The sequence below is a fragment of the Lathyrus oleraceus genome, chromosome 6, assembly GCF_024323335.1.
Source record: "Lathyrus oleraceus cultivar Zhongwan6 chromosome 6, CAAS_Psat_ZW6_1.0, whole genome shotgun sequence".
Taxonomy (NCBI): domain Eukaryota; kingdom Viridiplantae; phylum Streptophyta; class Magnoliopsida; order Fabales; family Fabaceae; genus Lathyrus; species Lathyrus oleraceus.
The window spans coordinates 75327018-75351055 of NC_066584.1; the positions used below are offsets into that span (position 1 = coordinate 75327018).

General features: G+C 33.6%; 2 protein-coding genes across 3 annotated transcripts; both read left to right on the plus strand.

Annotated features, from left to right (window-relative positions):
- Positions 1–5756: 5756 nt before the first annotated feature.
- Positions 5757–10891, plus strand: LOC127091849 (probable galacturonosyltransferase 6). 2 transcript variants are annotated; one of them, XM_051030566.1, is made up of 8 exons: positions 5757–6108; positions 6199–6233; positions 7150–7191; positions 7314–7452; positions 7558–7915; positions 8293–8647; positions 9688–10203; positions 10341–10891. In XM_051030566.1, the coding sequence occupies exons 1-8, from the start codon at positions 6027–6029 to the stop codon at positions 10620–10622; spliced, it is 1809 nt and encodes a 602-aa protein (XP_050886523.1). In that variant the 5' UTR covers positions 5757–6026; the 3' UTR covers positions 10623–10891. The 2 variants fall into 2 exon arrangements, with proteins under 2 accessions (XP_050886523.1, XP_050886524.1); XM_051030567.1 differs by having other exon boundaries at positions 7564–7915.
- A 622-nt stretch (positions 10892–11513) lies between these two features.
- Positions 11514–12335, plus strand: LOC127091850 (photosystem II reaction center W protein, chloroplastic). Its single transcript, XM_051030568.1, has 2 exons — positions 11514–11821; positions 11912–12335. The coding sequence occupies exons 1-2, from the start codon at positions 11566–11568 to the stop codon at positions 12226–12228; spliced, it is 573 nt and encodes a 190-aa protein (XP_050886525.1). The 5' UTR covers positions 11514–11565; the 3' UTR covers positions 12229–12335.
- The last annotated feature ends 11703 nt before the right edge of the window (positions 12336–24038 follow it).

Genomic DNA, 24038 nt, shown 5'->3' on the forward strand with positions numbered 1-24038 from the left:
ATAGTTTCTAGTTAATATAAGTTTATGTTTATATTAAGTTAGTTAATACTTGTAGTTAATGTTTTATCAAAAACTTTGAAATGGGTTGATATATTAAAATCATATTTGTGATTAAAAAGGCAATGATTGTATAAATGTGCAGTATGAAATATTATCGAAGTTAGATGTACGATAGGTTGTATCTAGGAAGATGCAGAGTTAAACCAAATTTTGAAGGAGTTAAAGGGTTTATCACGTGGGCATTTGTGGGTCGGCTTTAAGAGTGGATGACATCATTAAGTTGGACCGAAATATTTCAGTCATTCTCTCTATCAGACATTGCTCACACAATTTCCGGTTGAAAATCCTCAATATACTCCAAGAGGTTCCGAGCCGCTTAATCCACGTGTGGATTTTTACGTATGGATTTTTATATTTGGGGTTTAGTAAATGGAGGAAAGGGACCTAATGGGTGTTTTTTTGGTGCTGGATCTTTGGTCGGCAGCTTGAGAAAAGGGGATATGACTTTATTTCAAAGAGTTAGAGTTTTTTTGGTGCTGGATCATTGGTCGGCAACTTGAGAAAAAAGGATATAACTTTATTTCAAAGAGTTAGAGATGCACGTCATATCCACCATAATTAACACACTAAATGCTAAAAAGTAAGATAATTTGGGCTAATAGAGACGAGATTCGAGTCGTCGCAACGTGAGGCGATGCTAAATGCCCAAATGGAGGTGCAAGAACGTCAAATAGAGACAACGACGAAGATGCAAGTTGATATGGGGAAGATGATGGGACAATGGGACAATTTATCCAATCACGAGGGAGTGGTAATCAAGCGTTTGGTGGAAATGAAGGAGTTTGTTGGTGGTCAAGAACAGATGGACGACGATAATATTAACTTTGACGAGTTTCTCGATCCCAATGATCCATATGATTTATTTTACTTAAATTTTAAATTTTAATTTTTGTAAGATATTAATTATTTATTTTAGTATATTATAAACTTATTATTTAAAATTTTATCATTAATTTATATTTAAAAAACAAAAAACAAAAAATTACTAATTTTGTATTTGTTTATATTTATTTATATTTAAAAAAAATATTATTAATTTTAGTATATATTAAAACATAAAACAATGATTATAGTTTTTTATTTTTTAAAAAAATCATTTTGTGACGTGATTTTCACTTCACAACTTTGTGATGATTTTCACTTCACAACTTTGTCACGTGAAAATCACGTCGCAAATCACTGTCACCTTTTCTGTCATCTTTGCTATTGCTGAATTTCAGCAAATAAAGTTGGAAAAAACTGTTGCGATGTGATTTTCACGTGGCAAAGTTGCGACGTGATTTTGATGAGACAATAAAGTTGTCACATGTGCTCGTGCTGCGTGAAAGTTCACGTCGCTAAAAACGTGTTGTGAAGTGATTTTTCACGTTGTGACGTGAATATCACGTGACTACAAACATTTTTTTTAGTGTGAATGGAATCTTGTGGTTATGGTTGGAAGTGACGGAATTAGAACCCCTAAATGTAAATTTGTAAACAGGGATGGAGGTATTAAGAAGAAAGGATGGGTCAATGCCCCCACCATATTCATGGTTGATTAATATTTAATAATATAAGTAATATATTAATATATTTAATGCACTAAAAATTAGGAAGAAAAGTTAATAATGACCCCCACTTAATAAAATGATATCGAGTATCACACACATCCACCTGCATTTAAAATAAAATAAATTCTTTAGATAAACCTAAAAAATTTAACTCCTATTTCTTTTCATATTCCTATTAACTCTCTTTTACTATTTCCAAATAGAAACAAACCACTTTTGTATTCTTCTTTCTCTCACTTCTTATTCTCTCACTGCAAAGTGTCTCTTTGTTTCTAGCTTCTTCTCCATTGTTGATCTTTTAAAAGGAAATTTTTTTAATTTTAATCTTTATGAATTTATAATTTATTTTTATTATTGTAATAAGAATAAAAAATATATTATTATCTTATTGAGTTTGATATTGTGTTAATGACAGAAAATTTATTTTTAGAGTTTTATAGTGTTTGTTTGAAATTGTTGTGTTTGTATTAATTTTATAGTATTATTAGAATTTTCTGAATATGATTTTAATTGTGATTTTTTGTTTTTTTAGTAATAAGCAATGAAAAAATATTTCAAAAGAAAATCAACAAAACAATCATCAACTCTTAATCCTCAAACACCTAATGAACGTCGAAGTCCCAAACTGGGTCCTCCCATGAAAAAAAGATTTTTGGAGATTGAATTGGAAAAACTTTCTAACGATCCCGATTTAAGGCCAAAAATATCAGATTATCATCCAAGTGATAGAGATGAAATTAGAAGATATTATTTGCAAAAGGGTCATTCTCAACCAAAAGAAATTATTTTTCCACAAGAAAATTTGGTGATACCTTTGATAAGTTTAATTCGGATTGTATTTAAAATATGGTAGTTAGTTAGGATATAGTCAAAGTGAGGAGGCTGCATATTGCTTATGTTGTTATCTTATGAGGTAACATCTTGAAGAATATAAAGGTTACAGTGATGCCTTTATAACAGAAAGCTTTATAAATTGGAAAAAAAGTGAAAGGTTTCAAGTTCATCTTGGAGATGTAAATAACTTTCATAATCAAGCATGGAGAAATTGTCAAGCTCTAATGAAACAAAAGCAACACATTGAAGGTGTCTTATGTAAACAATCCAATCAAGTTAAAGAGGACTATCGAATTCATTTGATAGGTATAATTGATTGCATTCGATATTTATTAGCACAAGGTTTAGCTTTTCGTGGTAATGATGAGTCAATTTCACCCAGAAATAAGGGGAATTTTCTTGAACTTATGAGTTTTCTTGTTAACCATAATGAAGATATTTATAAAATTTGGAAAAATTGTTGTGGAAATCTTAAGTTAACATCTCCTGATATTCAAAAGGATATTGTTAAAGCTGCTGCAACGGTCACTACTCAAGTTATACTGGATATCTTGGAGATGATTTATTTATTATTTTAATTGATGAATCTCGTGATATCTCAGTGAAGGAGCAAATGGTTGTGGTTATACGTTATGTAAATAATGAAGGAAAAGTTATTGAGTGTTTCTTAGTGTTGTTCATGTTTCAAATACTAGTGCTCTAACATTGAAATCGGGTTTGAAGTCATTATTTGCAAAATATGGATTAAGTTTGTCAAGGATACGTGGACAAGGCTATGACGGAGCAAGTAATATGCAGGGTGAATACAATGGTCTAAAAAGCTTGATTTTAAAAGAGAACTGTTCTACATTTTTTATTCATTGTTTTGCCCATCAACTCCAATTAACTCTTGTGACATTAACAAAAAAACATTCTAAAATTGCTTTATTTTTTAATTTGGTTGCTAATTTGTATAATGTTGTTATAGCATCATGTAAGCGTCGAGATATTCTTCGTGAAAGTCAAGCTACAAAGGTGAAATAAGCATTGGAACACGGAGAAATCTCTAAAGGACGTGGTTTGAATCAAGAAATGACAATTAAGAAGGCGGGGGGAACAAGATGGAGCTCACATTATGGTACATTACTTAGTATAATTTCTCTATTCTCTTCTATGATTGATGTGCTAGAAATGGTTGAGGAAGATGGAACAAATTTAGATAAAAAAGGTGAAGCACTAATGCTGATGAATTATATGCAATCTTTTGAATTTATTTTCATCTTGCACTTGATGAAAATAGTTTTAGGAATTACACATGATTTGTCTCAAGCATTACAAAAAAGTGATCAAGATATTGTAAATACTATGAAGTTAGTAAAAGTGTCTAAAATAAGGCTAAAAGCTATAATAGATAATGATTGAGATTCTTTGTTGAATGATGTTTCATTATTTTGTGAGCATAATGATATTGACATTCTAGATATGGATGACACTTTTCAACTAACACAAAAAAAGTCAAAGAGAAAAATGGAGAAAGTATCTAATTTACACCATTTTCAAGTTGAATTGTTTTATGAAGTGATTGATCGACAATTTCAAGAGTTGAACAATCATTTTACAGAAGTGAACACTGAGTTGCTCCCTTGTGTAGTTTGTTTAAGTCCAAGAGATTCATTTTCTGCATTTTCTAAGGAGAGGTTGAGTCGTTTAGCTCAATTTTATCCTTCAGAGTTTTCTCAAGTTGAACTATTGACACTAGATTGTTAGCTTGAAAACCATTTCTTAGGTGTATGCTCTAACAGTGAATTTTCAGAATTAGAGGGGATTGGTGATCTTTCTATCAAGCTCGTAGAGACCAAAAAACATGTTATGCACCCGTTGGTATATTTGCTTTTAAAGTTATCTCTGATATTACCGGTGGCAACTGCAACAGCTGAAAAAGCTTTCTCTGCTATGAATATTATCAAGAATCGAATGTGAAATCGCATGGATGATGATTGGTTAAATGATTGCTTAGTTACTTACGTTGAGAGTGATATTTTTGTTGATGTTAAAAATGAGAAAATCATTCAACATTTTCAGAACATGAAAAATCGTAGAGAACAATTATAATTTATATTTATATTTTTGAAAATAAAATATTATATTTATATTGACCTCACTACTCAAAATTTTGGCTCCGTCATCTCTGTTTGTAAGATATATAAATAATAAAAGCAAATAATGAGTTAGAATTTTTTTATTGTTATTGTTTTTAAACTCCAAAAATGAGATTATGTGAATGTACAAAATTATAAATTTTATATTATTAATAAATATATTAAGAATTAAATAATTTTTTTGATAAAATAAGTATATTAATTGTATTTGCAAAAGACTAAAATGATCCGTCCGACTAACTCAAAACTCTCTTAAATTTTCTTTGTAGTTTATACCATTTGAAGTGAATGTGAAATTTGTATTTATACTATTTATACAAAATAGAGAAAGTTATAAATGACTTTTTTTAGAGAGACAATTGAAGAGAGATTAAAATGGGTCAATGAAAATCATTTTGAATGTTTTTGACAAACTCATCATTTATAGAATCTCAATTGAATTTCAAGGACTATATTATTTTCGATTTATTTACATGTATTTTTTACACTATATTACATTGATATTTTTAACTCCTTCCAATAAGAACTTCAGATGAATTATTTTGATTTCAAATATAATAAATAAAAATAAATAAATATTTATTTAATTTTTAATTTAAATGATCTTAAAATAAATTAAAAATTATTAATTTAAATATTTAAAATTACTATAATTATAAAGTATTTATCAAACAATTACTACAATTTGATAAAAATTACCTCTTATATTATTTCAAATGATTTGCATTTCATGAATGATTTATTTAATAAAATATTTAATAGTTTTTATTTTTAATTTATCGATTGATTAGCATTGCATAAATTTTATTTAATATATTTTATTATAAATAAAATATTTATGAAAAAGATGAGTTAATTAATCCACTTTAATAAAAGATGATTAAATATTTATTATTCTTTTTTTTCAATTATAATTTATTTTTTCAATAATAATGAATGATAATTTTATAAAATTCTTCGTAATTTTTTTTATACCATAATTATTATATTTCTTAACAGTAAAAAATAAAAAATAATTTATAATAAAAAATGGAGAAAGTATAATAAAAGAGGGATATAAATAACAATGAAGGGGAAAACACTATCATCATGGTTTCCACATCAAATAAATTACTCACCTACTGTATATTATATATTTATTATATATCCATATACCATATTTCCGATTAAATTGCAACCATTCCCGTGACGCGCCTCCGTAGCACGTGCAGTAGTCACCATGTATCTGCAACGCGAAAGATAAGTCACAAGACAAAAATACTCTCTAGTCTTCGCTTAGTATACACACTCTCGTGCTACCAAGAACACGCAAAGAACAAAAATTGAAAATAAACAAGAACGAACAAGTTCAAGATCGTTCAGATCAAAGCATTGAATTGAATCCACACTTTCGGATCTGAATCTTCGAAATGCACTTGCTTCCCACACTTCCATTATCAACCTCATGAAGCAAATTCGTCAACGCCAAAGGATCATTATTCTCTCTCTCCTCTCTCTTTCCGTTGTTGCTCCCCTCATTTTCCTCGGTAATTTTTTATTTTCTTATTACTTCGTGTAATTCCGCTTTTTTCAGTACTTGTTTTGACTTCAGTTTTTTCTGTATCGTGTTGTTTCAGGGAGAAGAGAGTTTCTTCAAGATTTGTATCGTGTTGTAAGAATCCCTTAACTATCCTTTTTTGTTTATTCAAATGGGATTCTACTTCACCCTGAATGAAACGTTTTTTTTTAACTAGTGTGTTCTAGTGTCGGTGAGTTTTCAGGTCAATGGAATTTTTTGTGCTTTTTCTGGTTTTAGATGTTGTATAATCTAAATACTTGGGAATTATTCATGTTTACTCTCTGTAGCACCGACGACTCTGAAAAAAGTCTGTGTTCAACGACATTCACTTGTGATTAATTTAGTTTATTCATTTTTTTAAAATTATTATCGGTGTCGACGTGTCAGTATTGGTGTCGACGTGTCAGTATTGGTTAAACTTCTTCCAAGAATCAATCGTAGTCAAATAATCTTGCAATGGTTATGAAGCTTTTAATTTAAATAATCATCTATCACATGAGTTGAGAAACATCTGCATTTACTCTCATTGAGATCTATACCGGCATAAACACCTCTGAGATGTTAGGGAGAGCTTATGAAAAATACTTATAACATGTCCATAGGCTCTTTTTAGCTTATTTCCATAAGTTTTTTTATGATAGCTTTAGTGTTATCAAATAGCGGTGCCATGGCTGCTATGACATATATACATGACGGTTTTTGGGCTCGCCGCAATGGTAAATATCTGCTATAACGGCGCCGCAAAGTGGCCGGTATGGTGGGATTTTGGCTCTCCGCCATCCACAACACTCGATAGTTTATAAGAACACCTTATAGCTTATATGAAAATAATTATACTATATTTTATCCTTTGTTATATAAGTAGCTTATACATAAGTAGTTTATAAAAATATTAAGTTTTTTCATCCCCACATGGCTTAATTATGGATTTTTTTTAAAGGTAATCCGAAATCATAGGTTATTATCCCCAACTGTGGAAATTGAATTTGTTTAATTTTTTTTATTGCAGACATCCAGAACAGACAGTTCGAAGTTAAATGTTGTAGAACAGGTAATGGGAGATTTGATTAAAAAAATTCATTGTTGCCTTGAGTTGTTTGTTTTCCCTTCCCAATGATGAAAAATTAATATTTTAATGTTATGATTGTGATTTGGGCCTTTTTTCCTTTTTAGATTCAGGGAGGTGCTGAAGAATTTAAAGAGCAAAATCTAGTTGGTTATAAAGAAAAAAATGTTGTTTCAACAATTAGTTACGATTCAGAAAAGAATAATGATGCTGAAGAATCTAGAATTGCAGCATTGGAAAGAAATGGTTGGTATATGTAGCCATGTAGGTTTATGTTGAACTGTTAATCTTTTGAGCTTTTCATAATTCCCCTCGAGTAATAAAGACTGTGAAATTTGCATCTTTATCAAGTTTCAGGATTCAGCCATGACGAAAGACAAGACGGGGATGCTCGGAAAAAAGATTCATCCTCCGCGGATGAAAATATAAATGTACATGCTGTTCCGTATAGAATGTCAAAGGAGAATATTACACTGACAAATAGGCCATCACGTCGACAAGAAGACCGCCATCATATTTTAAATCCTCCCTCTCGTGAAGTGAAAAATCAGAAGGTTCAAGAGATTAAGGATCAAATTTTAATGGCTAAAGTATACTTGAAGTTTGCGCCGCCAAGCAGCAACTCACACTTGAAGGAGCTGGAGCTGCGAATGAAAGAGATGGAACGAGGAGTAGAAGGAGTCACCCGGGATTTAGATTTGTCAAGGAGGTAAAGTTTTTCAAGTTTTTCATGTAGTTCTGTGCTTGCATCTAATTCAGAAAAATGTACTTAACAAACACAATCTTGAAATTTCAAAAGGAACCGGGAGTTAAAATGAGCACGTATTTTAGAAAATGAAAACAAAACACAATGTTTTGACAAAGTAAACAGGGAGGGACCAAAACATGATTTTTATTATTATTTATTTATTTGTTTCTCGAGTTCAAATTATTCTGAGTGAGAAACAAATGAGTATAGCATGGCTAATCTTCCAGACCCAGTGAAACAATATCCATGTGGAAAGCATTTTCATGTAGAAATTTGATGTGACTTGAATCCTGAAATTGTCAGTATTTTTCAATATGAAAACAAGCGAGGTTTCACAGTGTTTTGCAGGCAATGAGACACATGGAAGCCTCACTATCTATTGTCAGCCGTGCTTTCTCAGACTGCTCTATGGTTTCTAAGCTTCAAGCAGTGAAGCGCAAAACTGAAGAGCAAGTTCGTTTTCAGAGAAGCCAAGCAACATATCTTGTTCATCTTGCTGTAAGGACTGCCCAGAAAAACTTTCACTGTCTTTCTATGAGGCTGACTGCTGAATATTTTTCCCTGAGACCTGAGGAGAGACAGCTTCCAAATGAAAATAAGATTCATCTTCCAGATCTTTATCATTATGCTGTCTTCTCCGACAATGTTCTGGCATGTGCAGTTGTTGTAAACTCTACTGTCTCTACTACCAGGGTAAATACCTTTTTTTCTTCTGCAACAATTTTTTTGCAAGCCTTGTAGCACTAGATTGCTCCTTTTTCACACTGCCATTCGTTACTTTTACTTTTCAGCAAATGCATTAGTTGTAACTCCTAATTCAACTGCTGAAAAAGAGAAAAGGAAAAAACAACAAATTGCAATAGGTTTAGTTATCAAATTATTTCAATGTAGAGAAGCATAAACTTAGCCCCTTAGTGATTATTTGGACTGTTGATGTTTGTCAAATCTCTTCCATTCCTTATTGACCAAAATGGCTTGTTTTGCTTCACTATATTCTTCTCATATAATCCTTCCTTGAGTCTTAGCAGTACAATACTGTGCATTCCATTTTTGGATATTTTAAGCGCAATTTGAATTTGACCCAGCTACATAAAACAGTCATTAGTTGCAGCATGGGGTTCTGCACTTGCTACAAAACCAACTAGCGTAAACAGTAAGTGCTTTATATATAATCCTTCATGATAGAACATGTTTGCTAAAATCGATACTCCTTCAAAATGCCTGCCTTATAGCCTCACCACCAGCTGTTGCAGCATATACAAAATGAAAGAGATGAAAACTGTATAAGCCCCTAATAAGCAGTTTTTTCACAGTTTTCGACACAGTGATAATTTATTTTGGGAACCTGCGATGATGTTCTTGTTTAAGTATATGTAAGACATCTTTAGGTTATCTTCTAAAATCTTTTAAACGTACATTGAAATCAGTTAATCATTTAATTGTAGACGCAAACTTAGTGGCCAGATCCTGATTTTGTTATATTTCCATTTGGGCTGGGGCTTGTACAAGCAATACTAGGCCTGATTATGTATTAGTATAAATATAAGTATAGATCAAGGTATTGTAACACAATTACATCCTTTTAATCAATAGTATACTCAGCGTTATTGTTTGTTGTCTTTCTCGTTTTTCATTATTCCTAAACCTATATCAGTTCTTATTTTTGACTTGATGTCGATTATTAAGTTCGAATATAATGGCAAGAAAGCTTGATAGTGACTTTTTAAGTGCAGGAACCAGATAAACTTGTTTTCCATATAGTGACCGATTCACTAAACTTGCCAGCGATCTCAATGTGGTTCTTTTTAAACCCTCCTGGCAAAGCCACGGTCCATGTACAGAGCACAGAAAACTTTGAATGGTTGTCCAAATACAATACCTTCGGTAAAAATAATAACAGCGATCCAAGATACACATCTGAATTGATCTACTTGCTTTTCTACCTGCCAGACATTTTCCCTACCCTGAATAACATTGTGATCTTTGATCATGATGTGGTGGTTCAACAAGATCTCAGTGGACTATGGAATGCCAATATGAAGGGAAATGTTATTGGAGCAGTTGGAACTTGTCAGGAAGGAAAAACCCCATTTCATAGGATTGATGCATTTGTAAACTTCTCAGATCCACTAATTAGAGAGAGTTTTGATGACAATTCTTGCACATGGGCGTTTGGGATGAATTTTTTTGATTTGCAACAATGGAGGAGACATAATTTAACGGCTGTTTATCACAAATATTCACAAATGGTATGGTTAGAAAAGGTCTTTACTTTTAGTACTTTAGTTGTTTGAGCAGTTTATTTGTTCTCTTTCCCAATTTTTTATCAGATATAAATCATAATGCATTGATAATCTAAGGTAGTTGTTGGGGTGAATGTTTGCAGGGTTCTGAGAAGCCATTGTGGAATCGGAACAATGGACGTCTTCCATTAGGTTGGCTCACCTTCTATAACAAGACGGAGATGTTGGACAGACAATGGCACGTTCTTGGCCTTGGTCATAACTCAGGCGTCGATCGAAATGAGATTGAGCAAGCTGCCGTTATACACTATGATGGTATTAGGAAGCCATGGTTAGATATTGCAATGGGCAGATATAAAAGTTATTGGACCAAATTTTTGAATTTTGACCACCCTTTTCTGCAACAGTGCAATCTTCAGGCGTAGTTCAAAATTCGAATCTTTCCTTCTCGACCTGACTACTATTGTTGACAAGTCTGGTTGCACATTAATCTTGATTCACTTTATTCTTTTTGCAATTCTTGTTGTATAGCTGTCAACGCATCCGGAAAATGTTGGTCTAATTTATAGTCATAAGGATCAGTGAGGAGTGTGTTAGTAGACACTGATGCTAATGGTTCTTGTGAGTCTATACTCAACATAATTGCTTGTTCAACATAATCTTTACATAGTGGAAAGGAAAGGCCATTGTCTAATATTTCTAGTACCCAAGATCAATTGAACTAGTGAGAATTTCGGGTCATAGTTCAGCAACTTTAAACTGAATTAACTAAAATGAAACCATGATTGAACCATAGCAGTGTTATCAAACAGCAGTCACCACAGTGATAGATATATATGACAGTTATGTAAATTTGTCGCAATGGTAAATATCGGTTGATATTGGGTTTTTCCGTCATAATCCGTTATAATGGCGTAACAAAGCATCCGATATGACGGGATTTTGCCTCTTCGACATGACTGCCATCGACAACACTGAACCATAGACAGTGTCAATTCACAATTCAACCAAGTGAATTGTTTGGTTAGGTTTATAAACTTTGCTTTTAAGTTTGAATTTGAATCCTAGGAATTAGAGGTTAATGACCAAATCTTACTAGAGGGAATACCCACACAAAAAACTGTAATTTTTCAGCTTTTGAGTAATTAATTTCTACAGTTGTGCAGTTGATATCCGATTTTACTCAAAATTCACTTTTTTTCTTAATATAATCTCATAACTCACTATCATCTATTAATCTGATTATTAATTTTATTAAGCAACGAAGAAGCTTAGACTTATTATTACGTGAGGAAATATTGGCCATCAAATGGATTACATGACACGTGGGAAAAGGTTATTGGATTGATACAGATAAGAAATCCAACCATGAGCATCGAATCTATCCTTGTTTTGTGGTACATGGTCTACCTTTGCACTGATATTATTATTAATTTTCACAAACTTCACCAAAACTTCGAAGTACCTTCATTATACTCTTTCACTTCACTCCATAATCATCCACACTTAGTCAAACAAAACATAAAAATGGCAACCATCTCAGCTACCACCACAACCGCATCAATCTCCCGTGCATGTCTTGCACAGAAGCGACCACTTACAATCTCATCCTCTCCTGTTCTTGGTATGTTGTTCTTCTTAATTTATTGTTCAGTTTTGAATTATTTTGGTTGATGAATAAACAAACAAACAAACTTTCAATTATTTTATATAGGATTACCAACAATGGCTAAGGTTGGAAGAGTGAGGTGTTCAGTGGAAGGAAAGCCTTCATCTGTGAACGAAAGCAGCTCAAAGATGGGAATGACAGCGTCTTTGTTATCAGCTGCATGTGCTGCAGCCATGTCAAGCCCAGCAGCCATAGCACTAGTGGATGATAGAATGAGTACTGAAGGAACTGGTCTTCCATTTGGACTCAGCAACAATCTTCTTGGTTGGATTCTTTTTGGCGTGTTTGGTCTTATTTGGGCTCTCTATTTTATTTATGCTTCAGGTCTTGATGAGGATGAAGAGTCTGGTTTGTCCCTTTAAATTGGTTGGAATGATGATGAATTATGGATTGTAGAAAAGTACTGAAGTTATTTTCTGTGATGATATGATATGATATGTATCTAAGTAATGACTTTTGTTGTTGATTATTACTACCTCTTCTTTCCTTTAACTAACTCTTAATCTTCATTACCTGTTTCGGTTTTGTTTGATTAGTTCCACTAACACACATGCACACAATATGCTCAATGCATATTTGCTATTCGTGTTTATCTGAAGCACCATGCTTAGGAATCTTGATAGATTGAAAGTGTCCTTAGATGTTTAGGAGTCTTTTGGATTGGTGTTTGTAACACCTTGGTTTTGTATACCTTTGTACCTTTCTCTCTATGTAGATTGATCCTTACAATCTCTAGAGTTACTGATTAGATTAACATCATAAGGTGCCTTAATTTGGAAGGAAGCATCAAATTTCTTCGTGTTTGCAAAGTCCAAAGACCGCATACGCGAAATTAGTGTTTTTTTAAAGAAATATTAGTGTTTTTAGTCATCTGTTATTCACACTTCGTGTGTGGCGTTGATGACATGTGTGCGCGCAAAAGTAGTATGACTAGGGTATTCTACAAGGGGTTTTAATGGATTCGGCTTTGTTCACCTAAAGTTTATACACGAGTTTCTTCTCCAAAAATCTTAACCCTTGTTCCATCATAAAAATTTATCCGAAGTCAATATTCCTTGCTAACCCTTAATCATGGAGAGCTCTTTTAAAGTCAAGATTCATCATTTGTAATCTCGATCTCACTATTGTTGTTATTCTCTATCAAATCCACCAATTATAACATCTAATTTACCATCTATTATGATTAAATTGAAGGGGAGTACCCTCTTCACCCCGTGGTTCCACCATAGTGAGAAAGTGACAATTGTCCATAGGATTTAAAGATTCTTATTTTGCTAAAATTTAGTTTGAAGATTCATCTTTGTAATAATATTAGAGTGAGTATGGAGATACATCTTTATAACAATCTTTAATTCAAAATTCATTGTGTTTTACGAAGATACATCTTTGTAACAATCTTTATTTTAGAACTCATTGTCTTTTACGAAGATGCATCTCCGGGCGTGTTTAATTCATATAACTGCACCATACCCTTCACCATTCCTTCTTCGTTGGTTGCAAACTCACTAAAACTCCATTTGAGTCAGCAAGTTTCTTCAAGTTCATTTTTCAAGGTTAACAATACTTATACTTCACTACATTCAATCTCACATTCAATCTCAGGTCATTCCACTCACTTAATTCAAATTTTCCATCCATAACTCTCATTCAGTAAGCTTCTCATTTCATTTTTTTTTTTGTTGAGATATGATGAATGTATTAGGTAAAATAGGTTGTTTAAAAGGAATTAGGTAGTAGTTATATTCAAAATAGGTAGCAGGTATAGACATCCATTCCCAATTGGTTGGAGCTTAAGGCATCAGTGGGGTTTCTTCCATTTCTGGAACTCACGAGTTTATTCGGAGATGCTTCTTCAAATTTTGTTTAAACTAGTTTACGGAGATGCATCTTCGGATTTTGCTTTGACTGCATTTTGATATAATTTTCTAGTTTTATTACAGGTATAATGGCTAAAACAACCAAGACATATTGAGGCTTGTTGTGTGTCCCAACTCGCGTTCGTACGACGTGAGAAGGCCAGAGTCGGACCCACGAGGCCACGAGTCGATGCTACCTCGTTTGACTGAGAAATGTTGACTTCACAAGGTCGAGGTTCACAATCATCTACTTCCTGAAGTCGTTTGTCTCAAGCATCTATTTCACAGGGTCACATGACATCTGCTTATGAAGCCCATGAAGCCCTAAAAGCTTATGAAGTCAATCAGGTGGAATCCACTATTGATGCAAATGCTCCTGTAGATAGTTATCTGGGAGACTCATATGACACCTCCTTACTTCATCTTTATGGAGACCATGCTGCTAGGTATGTCTGAAAATGAGATGTATATTTATTTACTTTTGCATTACATATATTTTATACTAATTTAATCGCGATTGATGTTGCTATATTTATTTTTGTAGGAGCGTCCATGTTTAAAATCCGTAACCCTGGAAGGAAGATTTTGGAACTAGAACAAAATGAAGATGATTGGTTCCAAAATGTTCTATGCTTCTCTAGGCTTGCTGGTTTATGTGTTGTTGGATACAAGATCGTAAACTATGGCATGCAAACAACATTTCCAGAGACATGATATTCAGAGACATCATATTTCTACCTTCCTATTGGCGAGATGAATGACGTCTCATCCTTCTCCATCTTCCCATTAGGGGAAAATTGCTAGACCATTCCAAGCTCGATTGAGACAAAGTCATAGAGATGATGATTATCTATTTGGAAGCTGACCTAACTGATGCCAAGAAGGAAGTAGTTGACACCAGAGGTGCTCATGTTAGATTTAAATTCTTGGGAGACCTTATAAAGACCACTTACAGATGGTTGTGGATGTCAACGATGATGATTTGCAAGTCGAGTACTACCGACAATGTGCATTTAGGTGTTACCTCTTGTTCCTAGTTGACACGTCCATGTATGTGGACAAAAGTACAACTTAAGTCAATGTGGTCTATGAAATTCTGGCGTAGTCAGAATTCAAATGTTCTACTTCAAGTCATGACATCTGATCCAACATTGTAACTAATACAGCAAGACAGTTATACAAATTAAAACCCTGTACTAAAGCACGCTTTCACAGTTGTCACGACATCTGCTACTATATTACCCTAGAATGGAAGAACACCTAGTTTTGTCCTTCTGGTACAAAGACACAGCAGAGGTCAAGCACCACACTTACTTCTGTTGTGTTTGCATAGTTATCAGCATGAAACATCAATATTGATTTGAACATCACCTGTTACTGTATTCCAGTTTTCTGGCCTAGTACTCGTGTTTCCTAAACTAAAGGTCAAGCAGTTAACCTAATTTCCACATATTAGGGAGCTAACAAATAGGCTATTTGTTAGATTCGTTAATTGTAGGTTAGTTGTTATTTTCCTGAATTTTAGCTCAGTTGTTGGATTCTTAGACAATAGCCTGAGAAAAATGCTGAAACAGAAAAACTAATTGTCCTACCATTTGGCACAAATTGTCAGGTGTGAATGTCACAACATTCAGTTTGACATCCAGAACATATACCTCATGCTGATTCTGTTATGTTCCTGAAAAACAGACTGTGCTAACTTTGCTATACTGTGAAAGACTAACCAGTCTCTACTTCAGTATCAGCCTACACGAACAACTGTCAAGACATCCAGTTTGACAGTTTCACTATGATCCTTTGGCCAGGTTTGTTATCCTCTTGAAGACCAGACTTAACTAAATACTGAACTGAGATCAACATGCCTATTATTCAGTATGTGTTGTTAATGATGAATGTCAAGACATTTTGATTGACATTCAAACAGAAGGCTATGTATCAGGTCTGTTATTAACTTGATAAGCAGACTGAATTACAACCTGAGTTATGGCAGACAGGATTATAACATGCAGAAGGTAAACAAACACAGGAAATTGTTAACCCAGTTCGATGCAACATCACCTACTCTGGGGGCATACCAAGCCAGGAAGAAGATTCACTATCAGCAGTATTAATTCAGATCTAAACTCCCCCGTTTACAACTCTTCACTTAATCCCTACCCAATGCAATCTATACCTAGGAGCTCCTAGATAGAAACCTCCAGTTTCCATTCCTATCACTACAAATACAATGTAATGTTAAACAACTTGAACTTGCTTCACAGCTTCATTCAAGAACAAACAACTCTTACCTACAGGCTTTGAGTTACAAATACTCTCAGCTTTGAACACTGAGAAACACATGGTAACCTTCCCACAAGTTGGGAGGTTTACCTCACACACACCCCTAATTTTTCATTCTAAGAGGCTTACAAAAACTAGGTTACAATTTGCTATTTATAACCTAATCACCCAACTGGATTTGGGCCTTCAGAAATCGCAACAAACTTCTTCTTTGCTGTTACAAAGTCAGCAGAAAATTTCTGCTACAAACAAGGTCTTCAATCCTAAAATCTCTCCATATATATCTCCATATTTGGAGCATATATATATTCTGATTGAGTCTTTAAGACCTCCACATGGAAGTTAGGATATTCACTAAATATCCTCACTAATCCCAGAATATATACTGAATTAATTAATTCAGTTTTCTACACATGTACGATGTCACAGGCATGATGTCGTGACATCGTACATGACATGTTGGTCCAGATGTTGAACTTCTTCAACCCAACATATTAAAACAACAGAGATGATTACATTATTTGTTTTACAAAATTAATGCCAATCCTAAGGTATTAACAGTCTACCTTAAATACTTCATCGACTTAACAAAAATTCACAAGTACAACAAGGGGCGCCTGTTTGGTCTAACTATACTCAAAGCTATGCAAATCATGTCTTTAGAAGACAAAGTAGTTGACAGGAAGTTGCACGCTAGTTACGGTAATTTATTGTTACTAATATTTTCATAACTCTTTTGTCACACTTGTTATTAATATTTTATCTGAATCATTTTAGGGGCGGTTCATCTCTCATTTTCCTCGCATTTTTGGCTGTCAATCTGAGAAGGACTACACTGAGGATTAGCCACGTGTTTGCGCCCTTTCCCCGTACAGAGAGAATCAGGCGATCGATCCCTTTCGTGTGCATTTTGACCATACTGTAGCAAATGACATTGCCTTCTGGCCATGCGGAGATCACCGCCAGATGTGTCATTTGGATGTCATTTCGTTATACTCAAGATGATTGGCTTGTGGATTAGGTCTGATGCATGTGCATCTACCCGAGCGAGTGTTGCACTAGTTTGGGGATTTGCAGGTTATTCTGAGACATCATTCAAAGTATTCTCCTCCCACCATTCGCCGCAGAGATATTGATGTCATACTTGAGGATCTCGATAGTCATCTGCTACCAGAAGACTATTGCAAGGTGCTAGCTCTTGTACAATAGGCTTATGAAGACAACTACATCACATTATTCTATAAGGTGTTACATCTTAACACGACACCAAACGTTTATGGATGACCACCTAAGCCATTTCATTCGGAGATACTTGAGGGTGAGTAGGCTAGGGATGACCACGCCCATGACGTGTTGCCAGTTTGTCAGTGTATTATGGATATGGAGAGATCAGACATAGAGGTTGAACTTTTTGAGGAAATGAGTCCCTAGTTGGTCCTCATACAAGTCATTATTGGCGAGACACATAATACCTTGTAGTACATGTGATAGAGTAGAAACTGGGGTGTTAGACATACCAAATAGTTTATATTTGTTTGTATTATATTTTGTATTTTTGACAGGGGTGTTCTCGTGTCGGGCTAGTTTGGTTTTGAGAGAATCCGATACCCAAATCAATCAAAAATATATGATTTAGTTTGAATTGGATTTGCATATTTTTGCAATAAAATCCAAACCGAACCAAATCGAGAAACAATATGTTGGCTTGGGTTGAATTGATCGGATACATGTGCAAAAATATTTTTTAAAAATATCTAATATACATAAATTTTTTATAATAATATAAAATCCTTAATTTTTTCGTGTCTCCATGTAGATTTTAAACGTCACAAATGACGCTTCATTTTTTCTTCTTGAAGTTGAATACCTTATACTAGTTTCCATAATAATGATGATATAAATTAATCAAATTAATTATGGTTAGTTCAGATAGACAAAGTTACAGGTAGAATTTTAGAAACCCATTGTCTGAACCAATTAAAATCGAGTTTCATTGATTTTGTTTGGTTTTTGTCCGAACTAAAAAATTGTTCAAACCAAACATCTTGGTTTGATTTAGATTCCAATTTGATTCAGATATTTGGGTTTGCCCGAGCCAATGATCACCCCTAATTTTCGAAATAAATTATGTATGGTCGGTACATTTTGAATTTGTTGAATTAATATATGAGGTTTTTTAATGTATGTATAGTATGCTTGAATCAAATTATGACACTCTTAAATGGTTTTATGATAAATGTTGGCATAAATGATCTAAAATATAAGTTGATCTAAAAAAATGTCAAAGTTAGGACAATGTTGTTATGCCTAGAATGTATTCAAGGGGTTTTTGGGAGATCCTTCTTCAAAATATTTTATGTGATGTGAAATAAACACGCTTCCAATAGCTTAACATGTTTTCAGAGGGTTTTATAGAGAGGTATTTCTAGATTCACCATAATTTTTTTTACGGATATTCATCTCCAGATCAAATTTTGATAAAAATAAGGCGTATGGTTGAATTACGATGATTGATGTAATTTTAGGTGCATCCAGAGATGTATCTTCAACACTAATAAAAATATTTTTGGATTTTCAAAAAATGCAAAGCACGTGGATGAATTGATGAGTATTTTTCAAATTGAATTGATGTCATGACTTTATATTATCATATATGTAAGTGGAATTACATGTGAACCGCCTATGTGTTGTAAGTCCTTTATTAAAATCGTTAATGATTCTAACTATGATTGTGTAACTTTATATTGTGAATACTATGTGGCATTGGTTCCTGAAATTGTGACCGTGAAAATAAATGTGTTGTGATTTTGTGTGTCTGTCCATATTATCATGTAATAAATTAAATTGTGATAAAAGATGTGTCTATGGAATTCCATCTATAAATTATGTGATGAGTTGAATGTAAATTTGATAAATTATGTTAAATTTTGACATCTTCGTGACTTAGAATTTCCAAGGTAAGGAATAACTTGAGTCTACGAGAAGAAAAATGTAATGTTAGAATCTATGGTAGTGTATAAGTGTGTTAAGTCATAGCTCATCATTGACGATGGTCCTCAAAAGTAATAGGTAACTTAAGCCATTGAGGGGAGAAAGACAATAACATGATCTAGACCAAATTGTAAATCATCATCATATAGAAATAGTGTGACAAGGCTAAGATCTAACGAACAAAACTATAATCAATACATGATCGATGAGGATCTACTTATTAGATTAGAGGAATATAAAGGGGGATTCCTATGTGACTTGGATAAACACCTCAGTTGTTCAGAGTTATCATGCACTTCTATGAGAACTTGAATGGATACGCTCCCATAGAAAACCAGTTCATATTAAATGAATATGAATGTCATTATTCCCCCAATGTCATTTTCTTCTAAATTGTTGAAGTTTATGAAGTATTTCATGAGCCGTAATCGGTTACCACGGGTGTGTAGTTGGTTATAGTTGGAGTTGACATGCATTTCAGTAGCAGAAAATTAAGGTTTTCGTAGGGATAACCAGTTATCAGAAATGGTGTAATCGGTTACCATTGAAGTTGAATTAATTTGTTTTAATTTTAGTGTCAGATGTAACCGATTATAACCCCGAGTTTTTGTGTTTTCTGCTATTGAACTTGATCAATTTACATTCCAATCATTTAGTAATTTATATATAAGTTTGTAAGGTGCACTTTCACCCTAGTTAATAAAATTACTCTCTCTCTCTTCTCTCTCTCTCTCTCTCTCTCTCTCTCTCTCTCTCTCTCTCTCTCTCTCTCTCTCTCTCTCTCTCTCTCTCTCTCTCTCTCTCTCTCTCTCTCTCTCTCTCTCTCTCTCTCTCTCTCTCTCTCTCTCACATATATATATATATATATATATATATATATATATATATATATATATATATATATATATATATATATATATATATATATATATATATATATTCTCTTTTTTCACTCCCCACACACCAAATTTACTCATTCCAAGTTTCACCAACTTTGTGGTTGCTTGTTCTAATATTTGGCATCAAGAGCCTGGTTCAAATCCACAAATACCATGTGTGCAATATGAATTCAGTTTCTAATGAAAGAGTGCCTGCAAATTTACTCATTCTTGATGCAAAGAACTATGCTAAGTGGTGCAAGCAAATGAAGGTGTTGTTTGGCTACCAAGATGTTCTTGAGGTGATCAAGAATGGTGTTACTCCTCTTGTTCAGAGTGCTACTGAAGCGCAACAAGCAACACATAAAGAAGAGAAGAAGACGAATTACAAAGTGTTGTTCTTTATTCACCAATGTGTTAATGGTGACAATTTTGAAAAGGTTGGTGATTGTTACTCGTCGAAGCAAGCTTGGAAGATATTAGATAAAGCTTATGCAGGGGCTGACAAAGCGAATGTGGTGAGATTACAAACTCACAGACGACAGCTTGAATTGATTCAAATGGAGAAAAAGGAGACAATCAACGATTTTCCGACGAGAATCACTCGGTTGGTGAATCAAGTGAAGGCGTGTGAAGAAACCATTACGGAGCAGTGTGTTGTTGATAAGATCTTGCGCTCTTTAACACCAAGATTCGATAACATAGTTGTGGTGATTGAGGAGTCGAAGGATCTTGCAACGATGGGCAAAGAGGAGTTGCAAAGTTCTCAAGGCTCATGAGAAAAAAACAAAAAAAACAAACAATAAAAACAAAAATACAAATAGAAACTAAACAAACAAGATTAAAAATAAATTAAAATTTAAAATAACAATCGAAGCATAAAATTTGCCTTGTTTATATAATTCAATAATCTCCAACAACGATGCTAAATAATTATTTTAAGAAGTGTACTAAAAATGTCGCCAAATAATAAAATCAAAGTTTGTTTTTCATAGAGATTGCTCTATTTCAACATCACAATAGTACTAAAATTGTTAAATTGAGAATTTTTCTTGAGAATTGGTTAAATATAAAACAGAATAAAAATAAAAATAGTTGAAGATTATTAGAGAATAAAAGAGATTAGGTCTTATTTTGAATCCATTTACTATCACCGTTGGTAACCTTGTCTATTTTCTTAAGATGATTTTCTAGAGTAATGATAAATTAGCACGATCGCTACACCAAATTTTTGGTATGTAACTCACTATTTTAAATACAATTCCCTAATTTCTTATGCCAATTCGAAATCAAAACAAGAAACAAAACTCGTTAATTTCTAAATCACAAACTTATAATTATTTATTCCTAAATAAATTAGTGAGTTTAAACAGTTAATCAGATTCTGGTATCAAGATTTAGGGTCAATAGCCACTTTCAACCTAAGATAATTTTATATGTTTGTCAACACACAAAAGGCATTAAGATTAAAATTAACTGAATAAAAACTAGAATTTTATATCAAAAAAAATGTCAAAAAATTCAATTACATGGTTCAGCAAGTTAAATCAAATTTATCATCAAAGATCCGATCTAAATAATTAGCTACTAATAATACATCTTCATTCCTAAGCTCAGTGCACTCCTTGTTGTTAGAATTAATCTCCAAAAAAGTCCACTGCTTACAAAATCTAAAATGTTCCCTTTAAAAAACGTCTGAACACATCTAAAATCGTGTCACGATATTTTTATACTGCGTTACAATTTTCAAAACTCACTTGGATCGTGCCATGATACTTTTGGGTTACGTCACTATTTTTGAATTTTGAAAAGTCGTGTCACGATTTGATAAAATCGTGTCATGATTTTTCTAGTAGCAAAACAACCAAAATTTTCACAATTTTCTTAGCTTTCATAACTTTGTAACTTTTGTTCGATTTCTCAAATAATGCTCGATTTTCCTCTAAGTTTAAGACTTTTTTGACTAATAACAACTCAAAATACATGAGAATGTTTGTAAAAATTATATGATCACTAACTGCCATTAGACATCTTTGGTCTTTTCTTGGCATTGTTTTCCCCGTCCTTTATATAACATTATGCACGTGTCACCACCTCAGCCAAGGAAGTTGTGGGTCTATGGGTGAGGGATTCATTAAAATTTCCCGCCCTTAGCCCATTTTGAAATGCTCATACAAACATTTCCTGATTAGGATGGACAACTTTAATCGTTTTGGGTTCCTCATAGATTCAAAGAGGCCTTGATGAATATTAAAAAAGCTAGTGGTGGCCATCTTTCTATGTCTGCTTGCTACAAACTAGTGAACTAATTTATTCACCAAGTCCTGATAGCTAGTGACGGAGAGCCGAGGCAGGGCCATGTGACACATTAGGACCTCATCTATGAAGGTTCCAAAGAGGATCTTGCATTTCAAGGAGGCAGAAGCTCCAATGATTTCCATCTGCATGTTGATTGAGGCGACGTGCTCATACAGTTCGATGCGCCTATCAAACTTAGCAAACTAAGGCGACTTGAAATTCTCTGGAACTAGTGTCTTCCATATTGCATCTGAGAGGCCGAAGGTCTAGTATTTTAACCTTTTCTGTAGGGTCAACTCATGCTCTTACTGATGGATATAGAGGACGTTATCCTCCAAAGTTAGGTTATGATGACGTAAGTCGTCCATGGCAGTGCACATCTCTGTCATATCGCTCTCCTCGCCATTAGACTCATTGTTAGTCGGAGTTGTCGCCTTCTTGTTCGTCATGATGGATGGAGGGGCTGAACATGAAGACAACAATTTAGCTGAATAATGTAATGGTGGCCCAAGTCAGTTTTACTTGGACCCTATGATGGGCGCCAATTGTACTTACTAAAAGTAGAATACATGACAATAAGCATACAAACGAGGCATGGTGGGGTGGGTTTAAGCATTATCAGCCCCATCCCCGCCTCCTTATATCATCCTTGTCCCCCACCCTCTCCTTCTACTGGGGATAACAAATGACCACCCACCCTCGCCCCGCCCCACACCAACTTGCAAAAGTTATAATTTTTTTAAAATGCATATTTTTTTTGCATAGCAACAAAAATCAATAATTAAATTAAATATTTGGTCATTCTAATAATAATGATAATACTTGATCATTTTTATTTAATCTATATTTTCTAAAAAAATGAATAATAATTCTAATTAATTTGTTATCTTAAGATTAAGAAAAGTAAATGTATAGTAAAATTATTAAAAATAAATATACCAAAATAAATTTAATAGGTCGGGGCGGGTGGGGGTGGGATGGGTACTAGCGTCCTCCTCTCCTTCGCGCACCCATAATTAAAAATTGGATTTTCCCTGCCCTTGCCCCTAGTTAAATCAGTTTTTCCCATTAGATTCGGGGCAGAGGTGGTTGGGTCCGATCGGGGACGGATTCTCTTGCCATGCCTACGTGGAAACCCCTAGTAAATAAGGATTGTTCAAGGTTTCTAGGGTTTGTTGTGGTGTTAGAATTTACTCACGTGTTAAAGGTGAGAAGCTATGTATGTGATATTTTTGTGTTATGAATTAAATCACTTCTCAACTTTAGGATTGAGGTATTTAAAAGTCTCTGGACTTATATATGAGACTTCTAGGAAGTAGCAATCACTTCTAGGAGCATGTAATTCCCCTTTAATTTATGGGAATGTATCATTCATCCCTTTTGACTCCTTCTCATTGTTATGGACTAGGACATGTCACTCGCCACGTTCCTACAAATTGGGCGAGTCATTCTGAGAATGGGCGACATAACAAGATAATGGGCGTCAACTCCAATAAATTGGTGGTTAGAAGGTTGGTGAGGGAGACATTTTACACCCCTTAATGGATCTCCTTTACAAATATACTAATACAATTGAATATATATATATATGAAAATTGTTAGATTGTTTTCTTTAATTATCTATAATATAATTTAATGTTAAAAAAATAATTTAACTAAAAACACTAATTTCACTACATAGATGATATCAGGGTTAGGATGTCCGGACGGTTTCTTTTATAAATAGTTTGGATTTTATTTCGTGTTTAGAAATCACGCGGATCGTGAATTAAAGCCGTCCTATTGCCATGCATGATCCAAGGGAAACCAAATAAGGTGTTTATTAGAATATTAAATAAATAGTTATATCATATTCAATCTTCTTTATGC